The sequence below is a fragment of the Haliotis rubra genome, unplaced genomic scaffold, assembly GCF_003918875.1.
Source record: "Haliotis rubra isolate DU_JTF1 unplaced genomic scaffold, ASM391887v1 Scf332, whole genome shotgun sequence".
Taxonomy (NCBI): Eukaryota; Metazoa; Mollusca; class Gastropoda; order Lepetellida; family Haliotidae; genus Haliotis; species Haliotis rubra.
This window is the reverse complement of record NW_025767005.1, coordinates 611,228-630,187: the sequence shown is the minus strand read 5'-3', so window position 1 is coordinate 630,187 and position 18,960 is coordinate 611,228. Positions and strand designations below refer to the sequence as shown.

The window sequence follows — 18,960 nt, the reverse complement described above, 5'->3', positions numbered from 1 at the left end:
GCAAACGCCATCTTAACAGCTCTTAAATATATTAATAAACACCGTAAATATAAACAATATATCATCTTTTCAGATTCTCTTTCGTGTCTTCAGTCTATTAAAAATCTTTCTTGCAAACATCCACTTTTATTAGAAATTGTTGAATTGTATAATGAACTTGCTACTAGCCAATGCGACATCGTCTTTTGTTGGTTACCCAGCCACGCTGGCATTTCTGGGAACACGATGCCTGATATTGCTGCTAAGGCAGCCCTCAACAAATCTGTGACACCACTTCTTATCCCATACTCTGATTATAAAGCCAGCATTAGAACATACATCCGTGATCTGATGCAAAAGAAGTGGGACACCCAAGTAGGTATTAATAAATTACATGCAATAAAACCCTACATTGGTTACACCTACTTGGGTTGTCAGTCCAGATTTGAAGAGGTCATTATGCGACGATGTCGCATTGGCCATACCAGATATACTCATGAATATTTATTGAAAGGCGAAGATCCTCCGTTTTGTATCCCTTGTGATGAAAGGATCACAGTCAAGCATGTCTTGCTTGACTGCATTGAATATTCCATCACAAGGGATATCTATTTCAAATCCAAAACCCTGAAGGATCTTTTTAATAATGTCAGTTCTCATTTAATTATTGCATTTTTAAATCAATTAGATTTGTTGACTGATTTGTAAATAGCTCAATATTTTATTGTTGGTAGTTTATATTAGTAACTGAGATTGTTAGTGGCTGTACCCTCAAAGGGGGTTGACGTAGCGTAAAATTATTGTCCTCCTGAGGGGGTACGTAAGTTTCAAAACTTTCAAAGTCAATTTAAGTATACCAGGTTTTTAAACGTAGAATATGTGTGCTTTTAATTTATGGCTAGATTTCTCTTCTGTCGCCAATGGCTGAAGGGATGGTGTAATCCAACTAGGGTCCATGCAGGTAGCAAAAGTAATGTAAGTCCCCATGGTTCCTAGTATGGTGATCTACCTTCAGTTGTTGGCGATCTATAGCCCGTTTTTATATTGTATTGTCTTCATAAATAAAATAGTTTTACATGTTCATGCTAGTTTTAGAATCCATCTGTGATACTCTAGTTATTTTACAGTCCTTCGATGACTGATTATTTAGCAACTTTAATTTATTGTTTATATAAAACATTTCTCGTCACTATATGGCTGAAATATTGCCGATGTGACGTTAAATATTAACTCACTCACTCAATTTATTGATTTGAATATTGCTATAAACTGTTCTCGTCACGATATGGCTGCAATATTGCCGATGTGACGTTAAGTTTTAACTCACTCACTCACTCACTCACTCCGTGCCGAGGGAAACACTGATTAGTGGAGAGATAAGTTAAATAATTCTGAGAACAAGGGTGCTAAGCTATTTGTTCCGTATTTAAGTACTTTATTGCTTATTCCATCTGGACCTGTTGCTTTTGTAGTGTCTAATGAACATAAAATATATCTAACCTTGGGTAAGATCTAGTTTTGTTAATAGTGAGTTAGAAGAGAGCTGACAATCAGGCAGATCCCGATCTGGATCTCTTACAGTTGAATGTGCTTATTAAAAACGTTAGGGATTTCCTCAAGATCATTGTAGACTCTATCACTTAAAACAATACGAGGAAACGCGATTTTAATCGTAGAATATCTGTCGTTTTATAATGGCTAAATAACAGTACAATCGCCAGTGGCTGAAGGGAAGGTGTAAATCCAGCTTGGGTCCATGCAGGTAGCAAAAGTACAGTAAGTCCCCATGGTCCCTAGTATGGTGATCTACCTTCACGTTGGCGATATTCAGTACGTTTCTATCTTGTATTTTCCTGATTTGAAATCCAACTTTAGAGATAGATGCTAGTTTTGATACTGTGATAAACTAGTTGTTTTTACTTCCCTCGTCGACAGGGTTTTAAAATTTGTGTAGTTTTTATGAATTTATAACTATACTATCCCAAAAAAGAAACGCATAGGCCAGAAATCTGTTACCAAATTTTGTATTTTCAAACATGTATAACTCGCCCACAAATAGACGTTAGTGCATGACCAGTTCAGAAGAAGGAAATGTCTATACAACCAAGTGGATACTTTTAGATAACAGAGACGCTGAGCACGATGGTGACGACGTAGCGCCGTCCCGACGTCGGATCTCCTGGCGCTCAGTCCAATGTCTCTCAACCTGTTCCGTGCGGTTTGACTGGAGATCCTCTGAAGTCCCAGGCAGCCTGGCTGCTGTGCTCTCACCCGTGGCAGTACGATCACGCAAATGTAGTACCTGGATGTACCGATCTTGGGCTGCAGTGGTGACTCGAGGTCAGCCTGTACGGGGACGGTCATTTGCTATACCTGTTTGGTTGTAACGAGCTGCAACAGAAGACTGGTAATTTCCAGCGTGCATTCCTTCAATGGCGATGTTCGGTTTCGCAGCGTCAAAATGTGGCGTAGTGATTTGACCTTGAAACTCCTCCAAAACGAATGCCGATATCCGAAAGTAATCTGGATTTGTATAGCCGGACAGTGCATGCTCTTTGCTGCACAATTTCAACTGGATTTTTGTTGCATTGTGGCGATGCGCTTTTAATCCTTGTAAGAAATCTCTCAAAATCAACATTTTCAGGTAAAGTCGATTTTTTCAGTTTTGCAATTGTGTAAAATCATGTTATCAACACTTTTGTTACATATTTTGACGATTGTTTGAACCCAATAGGTAATTAATAGATTTTTGAAACTACAAACGCCTATGCATTTCTATTTTGAATAGTATATTTTTAGTCACGATATGGCTTCAATGCTTCCGCTGTGACAATAACCTTTAGCTCACTCACTCACTCACTAATTTGTTATTTTAAAAACGGTTTGGTCAGTCGCCTCCATGTCTTAGTACAATTGACATGGAGGAAACGGACAAAAAAATCATGACGGTTGTTATTAAGAAATGAAAATATTACAGACTACCTGACCACGTTCCACAATCTTTAACCTGTCATGGGTCACATTGATAACGAACGTCCGAGGCCTGTATCTTGTATGGTGTTGGCAGATAGAGATAGACTAATCTAATTCACTGTGAAGTTCATTCATCAACACTGTCAGCATTGTTCCACCATTTCCAGTCAGTATACTTCCACCCGGCACGACAGGGGTTTCCAGGCCCCGTTTTCTCGAAACAAACTTAAGTCTGAGTTTTGATTGAAGTTAGAGTTTTTACTCAAATTTGAGAAAACACAGGAAAATGCATTTCCCAGAATGAACTGAAATCGATATCAAACTCAAACATAGTATATAATTTGAGTTTGGTGGATAGATTACTTAAGTTGCTTGGGCTTTTTTATCTTAAAAAGGCAGTTGAGTTAAAAATTCAGCTGTTTCAAATTGTCATGAATGTAAGCTAGTTGACTTAAAGGCACAATTTCACACATTTTCGACAATATTATACATATATTGGGGCATAGCCACTCACTGTGGCTTCCTATTGATGCAACAAAAGACTTATTACCCCTTACGACCTGCCTGAAATCGATAATTGAAACTTCGAGGCGAACAGCTTCCAAACAGAGAATACTTGCCATATATGTACTTCTCTTCAAAAAGTTTAGTGTGTTTTAAATGGTGTCAGAGAATAAATGCCTCCATTGTTTGATCAATATACATACAACTAGGGATTTCACATGTTGGAAAGTGACCTTAGCTGTCAGATAATTGGGTTTAGCAAAAGCATTTTCGCTACTCCCCATCAAATAACACACACTTAAAAATGGCAATGTTCGGGAGAGTACACTCAAACGCATCTCGTAGTGTTTATGGAATTGAAAAACATTCATGGAAACGCATAGACACTGACTGTACGGGATTTGCCTGCGAGTGAACTACACACGCTCCAAGATTTGATATGTTAGAATTTTAATTGAATTCGGTTTTCAACTTCGCTGATACCAGACGTAACTAGAAAGTTAGTTGTTAGATATTCATAAATTAGATTAGACAATCAGTGGGGTTTAGTTAGTAAAGAACGTTAGTCGGGTTGTGAACATTAATAGAGTTAGAATTTAGATATTAGGATTTAGTAAAATTAGTTAAATACTTAGAAATCCATCAACGCAAAAGTTTACACATTCAGTTAGTTCTTCACACATTCGTTTTTTACCCATAAGTGTTCTCATATTTAGTTCTTCAGTTCCTCATTAGAAATAATTGTTGTCACGCTTAGTTCGTTAGATTAAATTAGCAAATTGACGTTTCCACAAAAAGCGTCAGAAGAGGCAATATGCAATGGCTTTTTCCCGAAACCAACGCACCACAAGGGATACATTTTTCCGTCAGTTGTTTTGTCAGTGGCAGCATGTCATGCACGTGCAAGGCATCCCAGCAGAACTGTCTGACCAATAACATCATGGGTCGTGGAAGAAGTTTAAGCCAAGACCAACGTCAGCAAGGAATTGCTTTACTTCAGGATAGCAGATCACAGCGATACGTGGCCAGACGACTTGGGGTTTCACAGAAACCCATTTCAAACCTGTGGATCCGTTATCATCAAACGAACTCCGTGAGGGATAGGCCCTGATCCGGTCGCCCAAAACAAGACGGGGCGATCGATACCTCCGTTTAACAGCTCTCTGGGAAAGGCACACGACAGCTAGAGTCCTCAGAGGCAGACTACACAGTGAAATAGGGACTCGTGTTTACGACGTCGCCTGCTGTCACCCGGCATCAGAGCACGACATCCTGCCGTCAGACCTCCTCTCAAGCCTCATCACAGACAGAACCGTTTGGCTTTTGCAAATGAACACATCGGCTGGGGTGATCGCACATGGTCCAAAGTTCTCTTCAACGTTAAATCTCGCTCCAACTTGCATTTCAATGATGGCCGTAATCCTGTCGACCGACGTCATGACGTTGCCGTTGTGGAGCATGACCGATTCGGAGGAAGTTCCGTAATGGTATGGGGTGGGATCTCCATTCTTTCCAAGACCGATCTCGTCGTTGTGCAAGGCAGTTTAACTGGTCAGAAATAGAGACAACATCATTATTCCAGTTGTCGTTCTATTCATGAGGGCCATTGGAGGGCGTCCTGAGTTTCAAGATGACGCACATTCACATCGAGCCAGAATTGTGAATGAATGCTTGTATCGTTATCGGACCAACCGTATAATATGGCCAGCACTGTCCGCAGACCTGAATCCGATCAAGCATGTTCGGGACATATTGGGACGTCGAGTGTATGGACGTGTGCCGCGACCTGCCACCCTGCGTGACCTTGAGACCGCATTGCTTCAAGAAGGGCAGAACATTCCCCAGCGTGACACTGGGAAGCTGATTCATGGTATGCTGAGACGTTGTAGTGTGTATGACGTGGCTAGGAGTGGTCATACTCCTTATTAGTGAGAACTGTGTGTAACGTTTTTGATAGTCTTCACTTCAATGCAATAACTCGTGGATTGAAAAAAAATATCATCTGTTTTTTTAAAATTGATAAATGGAAACATTTTCCTGTTGTTGTTTTTTTGCCACATGTCTTTTATTCTAACATTGCAAATGTTGATCTCTGTAGTTATCTTAACGCTGAGTCTAAACTTTTGAAGAGAAGTATAGAATGTAAACAAATGCTCCGTACATCGAAAACTGTTGCATGCGTTGTTGTCGGTGTTTGCCTGCTTTCAATCACAAGTTGCGCGTATTTTTTTGCGCCAAACATTAACGTTCTGTCTCCAGAGGAGTTATATGATGTTGGTAAAGAGCGCTCCCAGGGACATAATGAGGTTCGCTTGCAATACTGTTCAGCTGGTAGGGGGCGCGTGAATCGATTTAATACAACGTTGCATTAGTTCATTCTAAGCTTTTAATTTGATATTGTAATATGAGTACGTATTTTTGGGGAGGAATAAATTATATGGTCGATTCCCTGAGGGCTGATAGTATTATTGAGAGAAATGCATTGTCTATTTTAGAGAAGTATGGTCTGAAATAATGCCTTTAAAATGGAATATTGCAAAACAAAAACTTGGTAGGCAAAAAGTATCAGTGTGTATTAGGGCTGGGGCGGGTCCAAATTTTCTACCCTGGTATTCCACCCCCTATTACCCTACCCTACCCTGATACCCGTTATGTTAACTCCTGACATCAAATTTGCAAGAAGTGGCAATATATTCTTCAGCTGGGAGGCTAAAACTACGAGATTTTCAATATCTTAACAATGTACTATATTCAAAACAGGTGACAGTTCATTAATGAAGCGTCAAGCTATTGGTAACACTATTTCTTAAAATTTGTAAAAAAAATATTTGGTAATATATACACTACTGAATGTTTTACAATCCTTCTTAACAGTAAGGAAAAAACACATCAGGCCGTTAAAATGTCATCATTTCGTTCTTTAATGTCCGATACATTCTGTTACAAATGGCACATTTTATATTCAAATTGTCAAGATGGACATCCACCTGCCACTTAATGTCAATGATTTGCACGTGCAAGTCGCTCTATCCATGGAAAGTGGAGGACAATACACGTGCATTGATGCTTTTTCACTGTCGTTCACTGTTCAGGCACCTGTTTGAAGAACATCAATGACATTAATTGTACCCTTTGAGGATTTTTGAGACAGATATTATAGTCAACATTGTCGCCAGCAAATATCAGGCATCGGCGCAGATATTTACAATTGTGTATAGGACCGTGTGAATTCTGAAAATTCCTTCATCCGCTACATGAAACTGACCGCCTCCGTGGTGTAGTGGTTAGAGCGTCCGAGCGGAAGGTCGCGGGTTTGATCCCCGACTGCGTCATACCAAAAGACGTTAAAATATGGTACTTGTTGGTCCCTGTCTGGCGCTCGGCATTAATGGGTACAACTAGGACTGGTCGACTCGGAGTCAGTATAATGTGTCTGAGTGGGGTATTCATGCTTCAGTGCGGCATGGTATCTCAGTTGGCTAACACTATAAAACCAGCTTAAGCCTGGGCTAGAACAAGCAGCAGCACATACACATACACACGCATGCACGTCGTCATATGAGCGAAATATTCCCAAGCACGACGATAAACCTAATATACAGCAAGCCGAGACCAAAACAGCAGTTCATTATATCCGTCAGTTCGTTATATTCGACAGTTCATTATATCCGTCAGTTCGTTATATTTGTCAGTTCGTTATATCCGCCAGTTCGTTATATTCGACAGTTCGTTATATCCGCCAGTTCGTTATATTCGTCAGTTCCGTCAGTTCGTTATATCCGTCAGTTTGTTATTTTCGTCAGTTCGTTATATCCGTCAGTTCGTTATTTTTGTCAGTTCGTTATATCCGTCAGTTCGTTATATTCGACAGTTCGTTATATCCGTCAGTTCGTTATATCGACAGTTCATTATATCAGTCAGTTCGTTATATCCATCAGTTCGTTATTTTCGTCAGTTCGTTACATCCATCAGTTCGTTATATCTGTCAGTTCGTTACATCCATCAGTTCTTTATATCCGTCAGTTCGTTATATCCGCCAGTTCGTTATATCGTCAGTTCGTTATATCCGCCAGTTCGTTATAATCGTCAGTTCGTTATATTGGACAGTTCGTTATAATCGACAGTTCGTTATATCCGCCAGTTTGCTGCAGTATTCGTTTCTTGAGTGATAGGGGTCACGTTTGAGTGCCCTGTCACTTGGTGATATTACAAGGTACACATTTATAGAACATCATACTGGTGCATTTGGACCTTATCATGTCTTATGTATTGAAAATTGGTAGAGTTTGAAGAACGAGTTCGTTCTCTCCCCCTATGACATCTTCGAATACATGATGTCCAAATGCACTAGTATGACGTTCTATATTAAATAAATACCCTTTTGATGCCAGAGACTGTTTCAGTCTAAACGCCACTATTGATACTCCTGCATTTATGTCACAAGGATTTGACTGTTACTCCGTGCAAGGGGCGTATCACATATGTATACGCGGGATGGCAATTCATCAGCCTGACGTCTTCAATCAAGTGCCAGGTTATATTTCGAATCAAAAAAATATTTGACACAAAACAATTTTTCATTTAATAACCGTAATGTCTCAAAGATTTCACTTGGGACACCCTTTTCAGATCCCACTGTCTGTCACATGTTATCAACGGAAGGGCCCGAGTACTGCCGAAAAAGTAGACCCGGCATCTGTGCAATACGGAATCGGAGTACAGTATGAGCTCGCCGTATTGCACGGCTGTATTTCTATCGTAAACATAAAATGCTTTACAGTAAAACTCACATACTTATATGTCTTGAGGTGTTGGTTCCTGTTATAATGCAATTAATTCATAGCAGTCACAGCTGAATAACAGGAAACTGACTTCCAGTCTACAGGTCCTTTAAAGCCCAGTGCCCTACAAAGCAGCATCAGTACCACTGTTGGACGTCTTTGCATCACCGATCTCCGCCTCTGGACTCATGTCTTTTTCTATAATATATATATTTCCTGATATAATGCAATAGTGTTATAGCAGTCACTGCGGAATAACATCAAACTGACTCAGTCGATAGGTCCTTTTGTTGTTCTTTAAAAGCTCAGTGCCAGACAAAGCACCATCAGTCTTTTGCATCTCTGGACCCAGAGGAACTTGTCTTTTTGTATAACTTCATGTTATATTCTCAATGTTATTTATATGATGGAGCCTGCAAAAGCAACCTAAAACTCTTAGATTCTGTTCACCACCAAGGTCTAAGATTTTGTCTTTGGTTCTTCAGAACTTCACTTGTTGACAATCTCTACGTTGAGACCGATGATCCATCTCTTAACCATCGTCGTATAAAATTAAGTTTAAGTTTATATCACACAACTATTTTATAACGAGTCAAATCCTGCATAGCTGTGTCATTAATTCCCTCTGTGAGGCTTTGTACAACAAGAAGACTTCTCTTGTTCCGACTCTGGGACTTAGAGTCAAACCTTTCATTTCTGCTGCTGGCATTGAACAAGAAAATATACATGTATCTCCATCCCGTCTTCTTTCTTCTCCTCCTTGGCAAGGTTGACCCAACATTGACAACATTTAAAAAATCAGAAACCAATGATTTACAATATAAATCAATTACAAAATATATACATGTATATTATATACCAATCCTTATTCACAGATGGGTCCAAGGATGGTGGCGCAGTTGCTTGTACCACTGTCGCTGGATGCAGAACAATATCTTCTTGAATACCGGATAACAGCTCTATTTTTACAGCAGAAGCAAAAGCCATATTAAAGGCTCTTAAATATACATTGTATTTAGTAAAACTAAATATAAACAATATATAATGTTTTCTTATCTTTTCGTGCTTTCAGGCTATAAAAAAACTTATCTTGTAAACACCCTCTAACAATTGACATTATTGAATTCAGTGTATGAAATGAGCCAAAAACCCATCCAGACATCTGGGCTGGAAACTTCAAAAACTTACCAGCCCAGAAGAGATTTAACCAGTTCTTCTTAAATACTAAATAGACAGTGCCAGTGGACAAGTTATTTGAATATTTTTTTCACCCTTTCATCGGGCTGGCTAGCTGTAAAATTAGACCGTCCGGCAGAAATCTAGCCCGTCTCGGGCTGTCGGACGGGCCTTATGTCATACACTGTTGAATTATATCATGATCTTGCTACTGGCCAATACGACATCGTCCTCTGTTGGCTACCCAGCCACGTTGGAATTTCTGGTAACACAATGGCCGATTTTGCTGCTAATGCAGCACTCAACAAATCTGTGACACCACGTCTCATTCCATACTCATATTACAAAGCTAGCATTAGGTCGTACATCTGAGATCTGATGCAAAAGAATGGGACACCCAGGTAGGTATCAATAATTACATGCAATAAAACCCTACATCGGTTACACCTACTTGGGTTGTCAGTCCAGATCGTGCGACGATGTTTTATTGGCCATACAAGATGTACTCATGAGTATTTGTTAAAAAGCGAAGACACTCCATTTTGCATCGCTTGTGATGACAAAATCACGGTCCAGCATGTCCTGCTTGACTGTGTTGCTTTTCCATCATAAGGGATAAATATTTCAATGTCAGAACAGTGACGGATATCTTTAATGTTAATTATCATTTACTTACTGAATTTTTAAAAGAAATAGAAACATTAGATATATTTTGGCAAATGGTTTGTTAATAGATAAATATTTTAATATCGGTAGTTTAATTGAGCAGCTGAGATTGTGAGTGGCTGTATCCTCAAAGGGGGTTGAAGTATCATAAACTATTGTCCTCCTGAGAGGGTACGTAATTCCCAAAGGAATCAAAGTAAATTAATCTTACCAAATGTTTTAAACGTAGTATCTTTGTGATTGTAAATTATGGCCAAATTTGACAACAATCACCAGCGGCTGAAGGGATGGTATAAATCCAGCTAGGGTCCATGTAGGAGGCAAAGTACTGTAAGTCCCCATGGCCCCTAGTATGGTGATCTACCTTGAGTTGCTGGTGATCTATATAGCCCGTTGTTTTATAATGTATTGTTCTGCATTATACTATAAATATTAAATTAATGCTAGGTTTATATATCTATTTGCGATAACCTAGTTATAAGTCATAGTTCAGCCATAATTTACAATTACAAAGATACTATGTTTAAAATATACTACAAACAAAAAGTATGGGAACACCCAAACATTTGATAGTCACGTATAAACGTAAACGTGGTGAGATCATTTATACACTAAGGTAAATGCAACTTTTTGTTTGTGTGCTTAATGGGTACTTTAAACCACATGTTGGAACATGCAGTGCAGCAACTGATTCAATATCTTCCACATACACTAGGCTGTTGTGTTTGGGTCAATGGAATCAACATGGTGCTGGTGTGTTTCAGCACCCTTGTTTTTCGCTGTTTTTGACAATGTTTCATTACACTCAAACTCAACGATCATTGAATCAGTTGGTTAACTGCATGTTCCAGCATGTCGTTTAAAGTGCCAGTGAACCACACAAAAGTTGCATTTACCTTCGAGTATAAATGACATCACCAGATTTAAGTTTATACCTGACTACCAAATTTTGGGATGTTCCCATACTTTGTGTTTGTAGTATACTGGGTAAGGTTAATTTACTCTGATTGCTTTGGGACTTACGTCCCCACTAGTTCTATATCTCAATCTGTGATAACTTAGTTGTTTTGCGGTCCTTTGTTGACAGATTTTTATAATTTACCTTTAATTGATATAAAACTATAACTTGATTTAGTCACGATAGGGCTGAAATAATGCCAACGTGACGTAACTTAACAATGTAACTTGAACCTGTATTTGTTTAATGTAGGTGTGTATCTTTGACATCCATGCTGACAGAGGTGCTGAGATAGAGTCTTCACTACAGAGTCAGTTTGGAGGAGACAAAGTGTCCTTCTCGCTGTGCGATGTAACTGACGAAGAGGGTTTTACAGGTATGGAGCGAAATGACCTTACGTCTTCACGATATTCGCAAAGGCAGTAAAGAGAAAGTATTTGTGCACTGGACAACACTTCTATGAATGTTCAACTCAGCAATTCCTTTCATGTGCATAAATTATGAGATCAGCAAGAGGGGAGCTCAAGGGATGGGGTGCATACTTCTTGCCTATATGACCTATTCCCTCATTTAACATTTGCGATCAGTGACTAGTACAGACTTACTTTATTGAGGTGGTGGGTTGTCGGATATAGATAGTTAAGGTCTTGCTATCTTGACATATCACATAACACTACACGTTAGTCGATCCGATGATTTTTGCTGACATTCTGTTTGCTCAACCGCATTTAAGGTGTTGAGGTGGATTTGATATTTCCTCGAATATCCTAAGTTTCATGTAAGTTTCACTAGCCCAGACTGAAGCTGTTTTTTTAGTGCTAGCCCAATGAGATACCATGCCGCAGTAAAGCATGAATACCCCACTCAGACACATTATACTGACTCTGAGCCGACCAGTCCTTGTTGTACCCATTAATGCCCAGCGCCAGGCAGGGACCAACAAGTACCATATTTGAACGTCTTTTGGTATGGTGTGGTCGGGGATCAAACCCGCGACCTTCCACTCTCCGGGCGGCCGCTCTAACCACTACACCACGGAGGCGGTCAGTTTCATGTAGCGGATGAAGGGATTTTCAGAATTCACACGGTTCTATACACACTTGTTAATATCTGCCCCGATGCCTGATATTTGCTGGCGACAATGTTGACCCTTGACCATAATATCTGTCTCAAAAACCCTCAAAGGGTACAATTAATGTCATTGATGACGTTTCTTCTTTGACATGACAGAGTCTTGTAGAGGTTTTGTGCAGTGTGTTGTAACAGTAAAGTTCAATCAGTTTCACTGCCTTCACAAAAATGGATTAAATTGGTTGTAGGGACTTTCAGAATTGACACAATTGTAAATCTTCGTGTTGATGCCTCATATGTGCTGGCTGACCCATGACCAAACTATATGTCAAATTATCCTCAAAGGTGGATTTAATGCCGCAGATGACGTTTCTAGGTTGATATGACTGAGTTCCCAATAACGAACACTTCTCAATACATGTCCTTTGTTTCACAGAGGCCTTCGACGGCGTCGTTGCACGCCATGGACAGGTGGACATCATGGTCAATAATGCAGCTATCGTCAACGAGAGGACTGACATCGACAAGATGCTTCTGGTCAACCTGGTAAGAGTGAGTGAGTGAGTTAATATTTAACGTCACATCGGCAATATTGCAGCCATATCGTGACGAAAACAAGCCATACAATAAAAAGTAGAAACAACTTGAAGATTAAAACCTGTCGACGATGGACCAACCTGGTAAGAGAACACAACTGAGCATGAGATTTTGTGATCAAATACGTGTAAATGCGTTTGTTTCTTGTCAAGTATCAAGCTACATGAAGGCGATCTGTTAATGACGGTGCCACGTTCATTGATGTATGTCATTAGGAAACAATAAAATTCATCAGTCCGCCAGTAGTTGCCTCTTATGTCACACTAGCTGTGGAAGACCAACATCTTTACGACTGACGCGAGTTTCTACCAATCCCCCAAGATGTAGTTAGGAGTGGCTACTCCAAATAGGAAACTTCATCAGCAATTACGCTCCACGACTCATCAGTTGAACATCATTTAAATAACATGAGAATCTGTCGAGTAATCAGTTGCTACAGACACTAATTATCGAGTTCCAATATTTGAACTGGATCAAATACTGTCACTTTTACTGTCTAGAACGACAAAGTACCGGCCAGAAGAAACTGAAATTGAGGAAGTTAAAAAGGAACAAATGATAGATGCATTTTACTTATTGACAGATCAAAATATTTAAACTGAAAGCCATCCAGCAACCAATGCCATCATGAAAATGCGAAGCTTCCATCAAAGTGCTTAGATACACTGTATGTGATAGACGCAGCTCACCTATATAACCTGCCAAGATATCCAGGTGTGAGCAGAAGGTTGAAATTCATTGCTCGCGTTATCAAAATTCTACAGTGTGATTATTATGGCATGTCAGAGTCACTCGCGACTCGTGATTTATATCAGGTACATCTACATCAATTATTATGAAATAAATAATATTTAGTACAAACACAAGTACATTTTCTGATAAGGCATCAAGGGGTGGCGGGGTTGTGTTGTGTGGAAAGCTTTGGTTCGTTGTTACAAGGTGGAACCATCATAGGATCGGACCTCTACTACTAAAAAATTTATTATTATTTTTTATTTATTTATTTATTTAGTTTTGTTTTTATTCATATTTTTTTTTTTTTTTTTTTGGGGAGGGGGGTATTAAACGCCGCACTCAGCAATATGACGGTGCTCTGTAAATAATCAAATCTGGATCAGACAATCCAGTGGTCAACAACATGAGCATCGATCTACGCAATTGGGATACCATGACATCTGTCAACCAACTCAACGCCTCTTACGACAGACATAGGTGGCTGAAGACTGCATCCTAACCCAGATCTCCATATGTATGAAAGTAATTTATTGTGAAAGAAATGTAAAGACAACTGTAGAAAAACTTACATACATTTTCATTAAGCACATAAAACTGTCCCTGTCTTCGCAGGGTGGCACCATCAGAGGTTCGAACCTCGCCATCAAGCACATGAGGAAGGATGAAGGTGGGGAAGGTGGAGTGGTCGTCAACGTGTCCTCCATTGCAGGTAGGTGGTGTTGCCTCCGTGATCGAGATAAATAAGTACCAGTAAGATGATAAAGAACCACTAACAAAATACGTGTATATAAACACCACTTTTGTTCTGTTTACCATATGACTTAAACCACCTTTTTGGGCTAAACAGGAAATTGAAGTGTTTTAATGAAGTTGTGGTGATCTTTTAAAACATGTGCTGAGGGGTGGCCCAATTTCTGTATTAAGAATATGCTTCAAAATCATTATTTCTGAAAAATATTATAATTTAATATTTTTCAAAATTAAAAAAACCAACATATTCGCATAATACATATGTCCTGTTCGGGATCAGGCACTTATATTTTGTTTTTCAAAACTTGCACGTAAAACATGGTAATAACCATGTGGTTGTAAATTTATTCTTGTTCATTGAATCAAGTCACTTTACCCATAATCTTTCTGGTTCAGATTAGGCTTTAAAACTGCGTGGTGGCTCAATACACAAGCTCACAATAAACTGAAGTTCTTTTAATTTCCATAGAAATGTGTGTGTGTGTGTGTGTGTGTGTGTGTGTGTGTGTGTGTGTGTGTGTGTGTGTGTGTATTATATATTAAGAAGAAGTTTCTGAAATAATCACACGACACGGATCTTCTCCAACATGTTTCACTTTTATCTTGCATAGTGACGTCATAGTGAGTTGCATTGTTACGTCATAACATAATCAGTTTAACTGTAATCACTTCTCCCTGAAGATAAAAGTGAAACATGTTGGAGAAGATCCGTGTCGTGTGATTATTTCAGAAACTTCTTCTTATATATGTACTACTGTACACTCGGTATTCTCATCACTTTCTATATATATATATATATATATGTGTGTGTGTGTGTGTGTGTGTGTGTGTGTGTGTGTGTGTCAACAATATATAGATCGGTGTACCTTCGTTTATCTTTCAGTGTATATGAACATAATTGTTTCACTTGAGTCACGGTGCAAGGAGTAAAGTACAGCTATAACGAAGTGTAAGGGACCAAAGCTTTTGTAAGCATTTGGAGTACAATTTGCACCCAAAAAGTGGGATAGTTCGTTATATCGGTCAGCTGGTTATAAGCGTGTTCGTTAATGTGGTGGTGGTGTAAATGGTACGTCCTTCAAGAAGGGGGCGGTGGGGTAGCCTAATGGTTAAAGCGTCCGTTCAACACATGGGTACAATGTGTATAGGCAATCCTGGTGATATTGCTGGAATATTGCTAAAGGCGGCATGAAACTGTACTCACTCACTCCTTCAAGAAGATTATCAGGAATTAGGATTAGAAGGATGAATTTAGAAGACAAATAGACGTAGCCGACTAATGTGACAGTCACAGTGTTGATGACTTTATAGCGATACTGAGGGCGGTGGGGTAGTCTAGTGGTTAAAGCGTTGGCTCGTCATGCCGAAGACCTGGGTTCGAATTCCCACATGGGTACAATGAGTGAAGCCCATTTGTAGTGTCCCCCGCTGTGTGATGTTGCTGTAATATTGGTAAAAGCGGCGTAAGACCAAACTCACTCATAATGCAGATGCTGAGTTTAGAAAGAACATTGTTATGTTTTCCAGGATTAGAGCCTCACTTCCAACTTCCCATATATACAGCCACAAAAACCGGAATAACTGGATTCACCCGATCTTGGGCAGTAAGTATAGACGTGAAATATCATAAAGAATAGAATTCAAAATATTGAACAGCAGATGTACACAAAGTAAATCAACAATAATAACTTTTTATCCTGATCACTTAATCAAAGGCATAAAAAGGATGAAAATGAAACGAAATCACTAGGGACCTATTTCCAAGCACCTGAAAGTCCCGCCCACACAATTATCAGTCAGTCAGAAACACAAAAGTATGTTAGTTGTCGGGCATAACTGTTATTAGACTCTGGGGAACACAAACATGACTGGTTAGCTAAACATTATCTTTATGGATCACTAAGGATTTGTTTATTGGATAATGTATCTTCATGTCGTGATATCCAAACAAGCAACACACAACCCAGGCTAACGTTCTAAAGCATGCCAACGTTAGCAACACCTTTGACAACAACAAACTGAGAACAGGACCACCTACCGAATTGGTTCATTGTGGGAATGTTAATTTTCCAGACAAATCCCTATCTGAAAGACCTGGGCTTGAGATTCTGCTTGGTGTGCCCCACAGCCTTTACATCGTTTATAACGCCTGACCCACAGTTGCAAGTGTTGTATGTTGATGATCTGGAGAAGCTTCATGAGAATTCTGGCTTTGAAGAGTAAGTAAACTCAATACCACACATTAGCATGCTTGTCAAAAGCTGCTCAAATGTCGAATCATATGACAATGTCAGGTAACGTTAAATATAAATTGGATATTTAACTTGTGCAACAAGTTTCGCAATGCCAGAAGTCTTAGAAAAGTGAGACTCCAGAGATCCTACCAACATATTTGGTATTTGTGATTCCGCCGTTTTTGTTGTTTTTCACTTTCGTTTTTATTTGGATTTTTTTGTTTAGTCTTTTTCTTCAATATGAGGTAACCCAAGATCCATTCAGAAGCTGTCCAAGCAAATCATTATCATATGATGTAAATGTAACAGAAGGTGGCGTTAATGTTTAACAGGAGAGAGGGGCGGGCAAGAGGGCTAGGGGTTAAATTAACAGTCTCAACATCTGGTGGGACAACCATTTAGGTTGACATTGCGGAGGCAGGAGGTGCGCTACAGAAACCTGATGACTGAAAACAAACTTGAGACTGTGATTCATAATGTCAACCAAAGTATAGATATCCAATATAGATTGCAGTACCGTTGCTTCGGTCCTGCTCATCCCAGACTTATTTTGTGTTGTTCAGATCTAAGGAAATAGCCAGGCAAAAAAGCAACAATATGCCAGAAAGAGCCCCCCCCCCCCCAACTGTTAAACACATGCAACATTTGCTCATGTAGTAACCTGACACAGCGTGACGTTGCATCACTCCATTTGCGCAAATTGGTTAAAAAGCCTGATCTCGAGCGATGTTGTTTTTAATTGCCATTAACAATGAAAAGTTTTCTCATGACTTGGTATAAGAGAGAACAACATTACACTTCCATTCTCATACTGACAAATTTAATTGAAGCATGCTATAATAATGAGTAATATTGTTGAATCGTATTTTACAGTCCAAAGAACATAGCTGTTTCTGTCATTGATCTGCTGGAGGATGATGACAGTAACGGCACCATAATTCTCACGGATCCCAAGGAACAGGATCGCAGAATGAAGATAGAGGCGACTGATGAATCAACTTAAGGTGTCACTCTCAAAGACCAAACAGTCCGTCATTAGAGAGGTTCTGAGATCGATTGGCGTGGAGTTCTGTACATCAAAACGTCAATGTTTTATTTTTTTTAATTAAAAAATATGATGAAGCAGTATCACATACTTATTGATTTTTTCAAGGCATCTGTTATGCTTTCTGACATTGAAATATTCGCCGACTGATGTATTTGTAATGCGGAATATATCTTTTATCTTGGTTGCTGACTAAGTAAAATATAAAATCCTGTACTGTACAGACGGAAAATACCACTGTTGCTGACGTACGTCTGTACTTTGCCCTTCTAGTAATTGAGTATATCCTTTCTTTCAGGATATAGTTATATCAGTCTCCTAGTTTGGTTATACTTATCTAGTCATAAGTCATGGGGTATTTTATTAGCTTGGAACACGAAACCCGTTTCTTTGTCTTCGAATTGCGACCTTTAATATCGTATGATCGTATGTCTTTATGATTTCCAGCACCATACAGATGCACGTAGATCTTAGACAAGTGATAAACAAGTCAATATGAAAATGAATATCGTAAAATAGCAATGTAAAAATACATATTGACATCTTATGACATGGAAGAAACATCCCAGGACATCTTTCAGCCAATGCCTATTGTTACACAACAGCCTTGGACACATCCTGGGACATCTCTCAAACTGGGACAGTTGTTACACACAAGCCTAAGCACACATCTCGGGACATCTCTCAAACTGGGCCAATTGTTACACACAAGCAAACCTGGGACATCTCTCAAACTGGGCCAGTTGTTACACACAAGCCTAAGCACACATTTTGGGACATCTCTCAAACTGGGCCAGTTGTTACACATTTCACCGTTGACGAAGGCATGAATAGTGTAGACTTGCTTGTAGAGGCTTGGACAGGACAGGTACCATCTCCATACCAGGTATCTGCTGCAGCTAGATGACAGAGGGATGAAATTATCTCCAGCTGTAGTCTCACACCACACACCAGTCAGGTTGATGTCGTCTCTCGTCTTGTGCAGTGGAGGATGGATTTTGGCACTGCTTCGGTAAAGGGATGACGAACAGGAATCGAAGTTGGGTATTCTGGCAACCAACTGTTCTGTCTCGTCGGGTCAATCACTGTTGCCAATATCAATAAAAATATTGCAAAAGGATACATAAGTATAAGATAAAAGTATTAGGTGATTTAACAAAAACAAAAAAAGTTAAATGTCAGCTTTATATGATGGTTAATTTCTAATGGACCCGTCAAAAACATGGCTGTTACATAATATATTCAGAAGTGAAAAGCAAACCCACACACCTGCAAGCTCTTCTTCGTAAATAGCTAAAACAGGATACATTTGTATATAATATACAATATACAGTATACAATACATATAATAGAGAGAACAAAATGACAGGATATTGTAAAATTTCGTTCTTGCGTTTTAAATTGTTTAACAGTACATTTCTTAGTCTCATACTATATAAATAATGACAGATTAAGAATATCATTATCATTTTGAGAAGACGTTAAGGATGA

The 18,960-nt window shown here is 39.2% G+C and overlaps 1 protein-coding gene across 2 annotated transcripts in view; it reads left to right on the top strand.

Moving 5' to 3' along the window:
• Positions 1-17,552, top strand: part of LOC124284268 (15-hydroxyprostaglandin dehydrogenase [NAD(+)]-like) — a 30,089-nt gene extending 12,537 nt beyond the window's left edge. Inside the window, exons 2-7 of one of the 2 annotated variants that reach the window (XM_046720346.1) lie at positions 11,290-11,413; positions 12,545-12,645; positions 14,053-14,149; positions 15,718-15,794; positions 16,264-16,409; positions 17,298-17,552. In XM_046720346.1, coding sequence (XP_046576302.1) covers positions 11,290-11,413; positions 12,545-12,645; positions 14,053-14,149; positions 15,718-15,794; positions 16,264-16,409; positions 17,298-17,427 — 675 coding nt within the window. In that variant the 3' untranslated portion in view covers positions 17,428-17,552. Of the gene's footprint in view, positions 1-11,289; positions 11,414-12,544; positions 12,655-14,052; positions 14,150-15,717; positions 15,795-16,263; positions 16,410-17,297 lie in introns of both variants that reach the window. The other variant, XM_046720344.1, reaches the window with a different exon arrangement.
• Positions 17,553-18,960: the final 1,408 nt, after the last annotated feature.